Genomic DNA, 9,403 nt, shown 5'->3' on the forward strand with positions numbered 1-9,403 from the left:
GTAAAATAAACCATTTGGAAATTCCCTTTCAATGTTTGAACCTTATATATAGATATATATACAGATTGTTTGTTTACAACGGCCAGCTGATGTTCTGAGAGCGTGACAATGTGAGTCACGTGATCTGATTCCAGCCCGTCTTTTAAGTATAAAAGATTATTTTAATTTATTTTAGATAGATATTTAAGATCAAAATTATTACGTTTTAAATATTAATATGCAGAAATATTGAAAAATACATGGTATTACTTTTGTTATCATCTTGCAGGGTAATCACTACAGAGATATGTAAATCACAATGTCACGTGACATGATGTCATTACTCAATGCATTCTGCTCGTATTGGGTGATATCATCAGTTGAGGTTTTGGATGTCAAGTTTGTGATCTGAATAGAAGTAGTTGTTGTATTGTGACGTTACACTTCTAGGATAAAAAGTTGGGATTTTCGTTCTTCCTACTTTTTCTTGATGATAGCAAATGATGTCCTCTCCAAGTGCTGGGAAGCGACGAATGGACACAGATGTTATAAAACTGTATCCTTTTGAAAATGTTAAGAACTAATCACTTTATTTCCGTTGTTTTGAAATTGTACGTTCTTTTGTACCCTCGTACTCAGTGAAACGGGTAGACTATCGCGTTATGCCTTAAGTTATGGAACCCAAGTAGAAATTTTATTTGTGTTATAACCATGCGATATGTTGTACGATTTTTGGCCTGGTTTGATAAGCATACTCAGTGTATGGCGAATTCTAATTAAAATGTGCAATGAAAGAAAGTCCATTATAACATGAGTAGCGTTATTTGTTTTTATTTTACTAATATTAGTAATAATGATGATGTATTTATAAATTTAACAATACTAAGTTGAAGATTAGTACTACTATTGGTTAGTATAGTAGTTTTGGACCTAACGTAAAGTAATCATAGTCATGCATGCACATGATGTAGGTTGGAAACGCTTTTTTAAAAGTTAAAACTAAAAGGAGAATACAACTAATTTTGAAGGGAGAGGTTAAATATTTCTTTATAATTATAATAAAGTTTATTTCCTCCATGTCTTGTAGTAATTGTATGCTATTTTTAATACATTTTGGTTAAAAATGCATAACCACACTACTACATCTTTTGTTAATTGTTATGCTAACATGAGCTTATTTTTGGTCAGTGCCTTGTAAAAATGTAATATTTAATCAGTGCTGTGTTAAGGTATTGGTGGGTCCTTAATGAAGTAGAAATTAGTGAATTCCCCTTGCTTTCCCATGCTTTAAAGAAAATACCTTACATTTTGATAAACTGAATTTATTAGTGATGAAACAATAAGGAAAAAAAAATATATTTATTTAAAAAATGGTTTATTATTATTATACTTGCAACATGCACCTTTTGTCCATTGGATAAAATTGTCATGTATTTAATGAAAAATTAGGTTTTTTCACATATTGCGCATAATATTACTTAATTAACATTCATATCTAAAGTTTTTTTATCATATGAACCTCGTGTCTGTTTAATACCTTTAGAATAAATAGGAATGTTAACTATATTTTTGAAACTTCTTTTAATTAGAGAATGCTGTAACATTGTTGTTAAAACTGGTTTTTTATTTAGAGAAAAGCATTTAAGGTGGGAGTAGGCATATTGTTTTGGTGATATTCAAAAACAGGGCTTTGCAACTATATTTTTTTTTAATTAGAGATAGACAGCTTGTAAGAAAGCAGGAGTAGGTGGGCCAGAATTATTTTATTCTGCAAATTTTTAAGCAATTTAATAAGTAAGTAAAGTAATTTTGAAATATTGAGCAAGTTTCACAATATGAATAGTACTTGAAGTTTTAAAACCTTAATAACAGAACATTCTAACATTTAATGGCGTATCATTACAAACATTTTTAAATGACTTTTTTTTTTCTTCTTTTATTTCTTTTGATATTTTTTATAATTTTTTGCTGGCTATTGGTGGACTAATTATTTGTTCTTTGCTGGCAAAATGTGGCTCAGAAGAAGAAATTAGTGAAAAATGTGTTAATATTCCAAGACTTAATAGTGTTTTTACTTTACAGTGTTTCTTACGTGTTGTTTGTATATGCATGGTGTTTGTGCATATGTATATATACATATGTATTTGATACCTGTATTTACACATACAATATTTTTATGACTTTAATTGTTTGTCATAGCCACAGTTTGAAGCCATAGCATTATTAATGAAATTGCAACATGGAAATTTAAGAGTTTATAAAAGGAATACTTGAACTGTACACCTTAGAGATGTTATTTTTGATATAATTGTTAATTTACATCATTCATGAATAAATAATAATGAATTAAAAGTCAGACCAATAACAATAATGTATTATTGCTTGCAGTACAGTAAAAAAACATTAAATCATGTTCTTGGTATTTGTATTCTGTATTGAAAACAAATAAATTCTGAAATACTACACCTTTTGGATACACGTGTTTGTACTGGGGATAATATTTGGTGCAAAAAAAAAAGAAGCTAACAAAATAGAAAGTTGATGCTTTTTCAGCATCAATTATATGAATGTTTATCTTTTTATATTCCTTTAATGTGTATTACAGAATAAATACTTGAAAAAAAAAGGCTTATAGTATAGCAAGGACTGTTTTGCCTTTTATCAGATTTTTCAAATTTATTTGAAATTTCTTACTTTACAGCAGTAATATTTGATGATGTTTTTTTGTGCTATTTCATCACCTAATCAATATGTTTGAGATGTATATGGCATCCATCGGGGTTATTCTTACATGTAAAGTGATTTTTTTTTATCAGCAGATTGTACAGGTACATGTTGTGTTATTGGGTTTCTTTCAAATTGCACTTTGTGAAGTAATGCCATTTCCTGTTCACATTTATTTTATACTTGATATAACTTGACAATAGTAATAAATTGTTGATTTATAATATCAGTTAAGTTTTGTGATTCAATGCTTGTTACTTTTGTTTTCTTGTGGATCAGGGGTTGACTTTGTTTTGCCGGCTATCCGTCTGTTACCACATTTCTTCTGATGTTTTTACGTTAATGTTCTAAAGAAAAGACAGGTTTACAGTGCACTGAGATGTGTGTGTGTGTGTATTGTGTAATAGACATTTGCCCTCTTTAGTAGGTTAGTATTATACATTGTACATCTATACATTTTAATAATTCTTGAAAGTTCATGGTACATGTTTATTACATTGATATGTTGCAATAATAACAACTCTACTTGCAGTAAGCTACATTAATTATTGAAAGACTCAATAGTCAGTATTTGACATGTAATGCAAACAATATTTTATAAAACATTCTTATTTCTTAACTATGAACAATTAAATGATTAAAATACATTATAAAAATATCCAAAGATTTTAAATTGATTGGTTTTAGTTACTGCTAAATGTTTTACATGGTAGTTATAGCCCTTGTTCTAGCACATTATAATGTCAAAGTGTACAGTAAACCTTGATTAAACACATCTGCATGAAATAATTAATATTGAAATGCAATTCATTGAAACATGTAACCAAATGCTGCCTAATGTAGTCTTCCTAAAATATTATAATTCTTCATTAAGATTTTTGGTTTTTGTTCTTTTATTAATTTTTTTTATCAAAGTAGCATAAGATTCATGAAATAGTCCTCATTCTTTTTGTTCTTTTATTAATTTTTTTATCAAAGTAGCATAAGATTCATGAAATAGTCCTCATTCTTCTTTTGTCGTAACATTTCTTCTCAGTAAATCAGTATTATTTGTATGATTTTTTTTTAGTGAGGTATTATTTATATCCGTTTAAACCAATACTGTTTTTCTTTAAATGATAGACATGTATTTCTTTTGTGTAAAGCGACTTGTGTTTCTTATTTGTGTCTCTTGCTCTTTTTTTTTTTAAATTCAAAACATCAGTTTGTACTAAGGAAAGACCAGTTTTGGTTTCTTTATTTGTAGAAGGATATTGACTTATTGGGAAGGGTACAGAGGAGGGTTACTTGGATGATTTTAAGGATGGAAGGGTTATCGTATAGAAATTGGTTAAAGTTTCTTGAATTATTTTTTTATTTTCTCTTTAGAAGGTTAAGAGATTATCTTATTAAAGATTACAAGATTATCCAGAAGATCAGTAAGGTTAAGAGATGATCTTATTAAAGATTACAAGATTATCCAGAGGATCAGTAAGATAAAAGTCTTTGATTTTTGTTCTGTATTCTAAAGATAATAGGATGGGAAGACACAGTTTTAAGATTTGGAAAGGAGTCTCGGTTTCAGCTAGTTTTAGTTTTCTAACACGGTGATTAACTTATAGAATGAGTTACTGTCAGCAGTAATGGAGGCTGACACTTTACAGAAGTTTAAAAGGGCAATTGGTGATTTCCTAAATAAAAGATGCTTTTAAATTTCGACTTTCTTCGGGGTAGGTGTGTAAGGACAAGGCTAAAGGAGCAAATGGCTCTTTGTTGTCTATATATTTTGTTACTATGTTTTTGTTAACAAGCGTATTTTACCATGTTTTGATCATTTCTCGTTGTATCAAATTATAGGGATATTTGTTTATATTTTATAGTGATTTGTTTTGTATAATTCAGTATACTGAAAATATGAAATAGAGCTCAGCAATTAAATAATAATTAAATAATAATTTGGAGGTCTCTTTAATGGATTGCATTCAACTAATTGATTATTCTCATAAAGCTTGGATTCTTGGAATAATACAAGACATTGATAAATTGAAACACAAATTTTGATTGGTTGATTATTTCCTGACAGTAATCTATTTAATCTTACTTTTGATTAAATAGTGTTTTACATGACACTAATTGATGTATTTGATTCTCATATGGAATTGATTGATTGAGTTAACCATCCAGTTATAATACGAAGCAGCCTACTCTTAAACAAGTGGCATACGATGTTGACATACTTTTGTTAGGAATGAGGGAAAAGCATTTGTTAGGTACACATATAGCTTAATAGACAACAAACTTTAATTTCTTAATAATTTAAGTTAAGATTTTTGTTGCTTTATTTGTATGTTTTTCATTGTCTTGACCTCTAGTAGAAATGCACATTATAACCAGAACCTGCAAGTGTTTATTGTAAAAGAAATTGTTTTTGATACATAACATGTAAACACTTTGAAGTAAACATTTCAAATAAAATGAGAAAATTTGAGTTTCTAAAATTAAAAAAGTCAAGGTTTTATTAACACACAAGCTTTCCAGCTCTTTGTCAGGTGGAATTACAAAATGAATAAAATACAAGTCAATTCTGTGAGGAAATCATGAAATCGTACACATATTGCTGTTAAGGTACATACACATCAACGTTATTGTACAGACCTGTTTATCAGTTAAGTCTATCTACCCGTGATATGTAAGTTTATAAACTTGTTAAACATGAGAAAATTGGTTCTGAATTTGATTAATTTCTATACAAGTTAAAACAGTATAAAAGGAAATAAGATTTCATAGTAGTAATATAATGTTCTGTAGTATACAGTGGATATTACAAGCTTAAGCATCTATACTACATAGGTTATCCCTCCAGTATCGCTCAAAAACAAATCGGCACCTACTGGAGTAGACAGCAAAAGCTTTACCCAAAATGGAAAAGCTACCCAGAACTATTTTACATACGTAACAGGATTTTTTATCAAAAATCTGCCAAATTTGTGGCAAGCATTAAATTCAGACTGTCGTCAAAAAAGAAAAAAAAAAGGTAGAATACTTATATTTAGATTTTAGCAAATGTAAAAAAAAATCCTGTACTTTCTGCAGGGTTCTCTCATGTCCTGGAAAACCTGAAATATTACCTCATGTCCTGGAAAACTTGAAATATTACCTCATGTCCTGGAAAACCTGAAATATTACCTTATGTCCTGGAAAACCTGAAATATTACCTCATGTCCTGGAAAACCTGAAATATTACCTCATGTCCTGGAAAACTTGAAATATTACCTCATGTCCTAGAAAACTTGAAATATTGCCTCATGTCCTGGAAAACCTGAAATATTACCTCATGTCCTGGAAAATGTGAAATATTCAGTTAATGTCAAGACCTAGGAAAGTCGGAGAAAATGACGAAAAACGTACATCCTGGAAAATGTGTAAAACCATGACCATATGAAATACATTATCTGATTTATTAATTTTTTTTTAATCATTTCATTGACCAACTAACTTAATTGAAATGTTGTTGTTTAAATACATGAGAATGAGGTGTGAAGCAAGACTATAATGTGTCCTGAAAGTGGCTGAAATGTTCTGGATAATTATTCTGATCAAGGTTTGGAACCATGTATTTTTGAGCAGGAACATGTCATACATGTAGGTAAGTATAAATGTAGTATATAAAATAATGTTGGGGAGACAAAAAGGCCATTGAAGGGAAGAGACTCTGGAACACTGGCAAATACCACCCTCTTTGGATACCCTCAACATCAGACAACACGGAACACAGAATGTTATGTACCAAGGACTTAGGCTGGAAAAATGCCACAATTTTTGATCGAGGGTCTAACCATACCAGGTGGGGAATAAAAGAAGCCCTTCAAATAAAAATAAGACATGCAGAACCAAAACATGGTATCACTAGACACACAAAAAAGAGTCGTAATCAACTCTATATGGGACTCCGTAAGTCTTATTGCCAAACATTTCTACTGTAATTTAATTTCAAACACGTTAAGTTAAAATTTGAACAGGCTGACGTATGGTAGGCATTGTATACCACACGGTACAATGTTCCTTCTGTGAGAACTTATTATAATCTCATTCATTACCTCTTATACTGTTTTAAATTGTGTATTTATTAATTGTATTTGAATTAATTACTAATTTTATTATTTTTAACAAGCTTGCAAATTTTCACTTTGTGGGTAGATAGACTTTAACTGATAATTAGGGTTTATACAATTATTGTTGATAAGCACCTTAGCAACAATAGGTTTATGAACCTCAGCCTGTTAAATTTATTTTAAGTTAGTATGTCCTGGTTTAGATGACATTAAAATAATATTTAAAAAGTTAGTAAGTGCTGCACAACTACTTGTAAAAGTTTCATTCATAGTGAAATTGTGAGGAGTTAATGATAATTGTCATTTCTTTCAACAGCTTAATACAATATTTTAATGAATATGTAATTATTGTTTGTGCATTTGGCTATTGTTAAGTAACATGTCAATTTATAGTTAACTTGCTGAATATATAATTTACTTGCACCCTCAGTGGCTCAGTGACAAGTCTGAGGGCTTATAATGCTAAAAAACCGGTTTTCCATAAGAGTGCCTATTGTGTAGTTTTGTGCTTAACATACTTTGTTTGTATTATTGTTATTTAAATAATTTTTGGATATGACTCGAATGGGTGATAAAAGAAACTTGTTACAAGTACAAGATTTTATCAACATTACCCATTCAAGCCATCTCTAAACTGTATGTTCTAAAAGTAGGTTTCCCCGTCATCAACTTATTGTTACTATGATAGATGTTCTTGGTTTTCCACAGTTGGTAAAAGCTCGTTTCAATTTTTTTTTCATGTTATGATGGCAATATTTTTGGAGATTATAATTTTAGATGATATGTTATTGATACAAATACAGTGGAATTTACATATGCAAGTTATCTTTCAACTACGATTAGTTGATACTGTATATTTTGTTATACAAACATTTGTATATAGCTGAAGTGACCTTTGATCTCCCAGACTACAAGTATGTTGGTGTACAATATCAGATAATTTACTGTGTGGTTAAGCCTCGTGATCTATAATGTATTGATAGTTATAATAAATATTGTTTAAAATGGTCTTTCTTATAGCAAAAATGAAAAATCAGAGTACATGGTGTATATATATTTACATAATGTTTATGCATCTGAAAAAAAGTGTGGAAAGACAAATTGTTATAGTGGTGTGTGTGGAATTAGATAATTTTGTCATCTTAAGTTGTTTTATTTTATGAGCACTTAATTATATTTTTACAAAAGTTCAATTTAAGAATTTAGGAAAAAACATGCTGAAGAGTTAGTATGTTATTAAGATGTTTACATAAACTTGTATATACTTCTTTTTTTTGGGGGGGGGGATTATAAGTACATACAACCTATAGGATCATAGAAGTCCTCTTGAGTGTTCTATAGAACTAGGGAAAGGACAATCTAGAAATTTGGTTTTGGTTTATTTAGTGCATATATAAGTAATTGTTCATATTGTAGGTTTACGGGTATCTTATTTCTGATATCTTGGATTCTATTTCTTCGTTTGTATCTTGCTATTGACTTCAACACAACACTGCTCAGTCTTGGTGTTTGTTACTGTATTCATAAAGTTGTACATTCTTTTATAACTTGGAAAAGCACTTGAAATCTGATATTTACATAAAAATAGTATTTTAACGTACCGATATTGCAGATTTTTTGTATTTAGCTATAAAATTGTTTTAAGCTTTATAAAGGCTGCTAAACTAATCTTTGTATATTAGGAGTTATTTTTAAAGCCCTCTCAGTTGAAAGATAATTTTCATTGTTAGTTAATGAAGACAGTATTTGTTTAAATGAACATAATGTTATAATCATACTTAAATGTGTCCGTAATGCTTATACGCAGCTACATGAACATTTTAGAATAGGTATTTCATTTTTTGTTTCAAGTTTTTAGCAATTTTCTCACCAATTTTTTTTACTCAAGCATGTTGTGACAACTAGGTGGGTAACATAGGAAGAAAACTAATGGACGAAAGAAAAATAATATAACGTATGGACAACAAGGGACCATTTGGTCCCTCAAGGCTCTTCTTGCACCCCCCCATTCTTGAGAAAAATTAACATTTTTAAACCAAATCCTTACTTTTCAAGAATTTATCAATTTCTCTTCTTAAGTTTCTGTAGCATGTAGGCCTCCACTATTGCTGATGGTAACTTATTCCATAGTCCGCTCATCCTGTTAGGAAAATAAAACTGTCTTAACTGTAACATAGCCTGTTTTAAAACTTGTGTCTTATCCTGTTAGGAAAATAAAACTGTCTTAACTGTAACATAGCTCGTTTTAAAACTTGTGTCTTATCCTGTTAGGAAAATAAAACTGTCTTAACTGTAACATAGCCCATTTTAAAACTTGTGTCTTATCCTGTTAGGAAAATAAAACTGTCTTAACTGTAACATAGCCCATTTTAAAACTTGTCTCATCCTGTTAGGAAAATAAAACTGTCTTAACTGTAGCATAGCCCATTTTAAAACTTGTCTTTTAATCCTGTAGAATAAAACACACACACACACACACACACACACACACACACACACACACACACACACACACACTATAGTAGTTGGACTATTATATACTAATTCTACCAGAATTAATCTTCTTACGTAACTTCAGTACATTCGTAGGGATTATTAGTAGTTAATTT

General features: G+C 29.7%; 1 protein-coding gene across 1 annotated transcript in view; it reads left to right on the top strand.

The window, feature by feature from the left end:
* Positions 1–350: 350 nt before the first annotated feature.
* Positions 351–9,403, top strand: part of LOC106470447 (ubiquitin-conjugating enzyme E2 H-like) — a 46,137-nt gene continuing 37,084 nt past the window's right edge. Inside the window, exon 1 of the mRNA XM_013931008.2 lies at positions 351–535. Within this exon, the coding sequence (XP_013786462.1) occupies positions 480–535 (56 nt within the window). The 5' untranslated portion in view covers positions 351–479. The remainder of the gene's footprint in view (positions 536–9,403) is intronic.

This window comes from Limulus polyphemus, unplaced genomic scaffold, assembly GCF_000517525.1.
Source record: "Limulus polyphemus unplaced genomic scaffold, Limulus_polyphemus-2.1.2 Scaffold4010, whole genome shotgun sequence".
Classification (NCBI taxonomy): domain Eukaryota; kingdom Metazoa; phylum Arthropoda; class Merostomata; order Xiphosura; family Limulidae; genus Limulus; species Limulus polyphemus.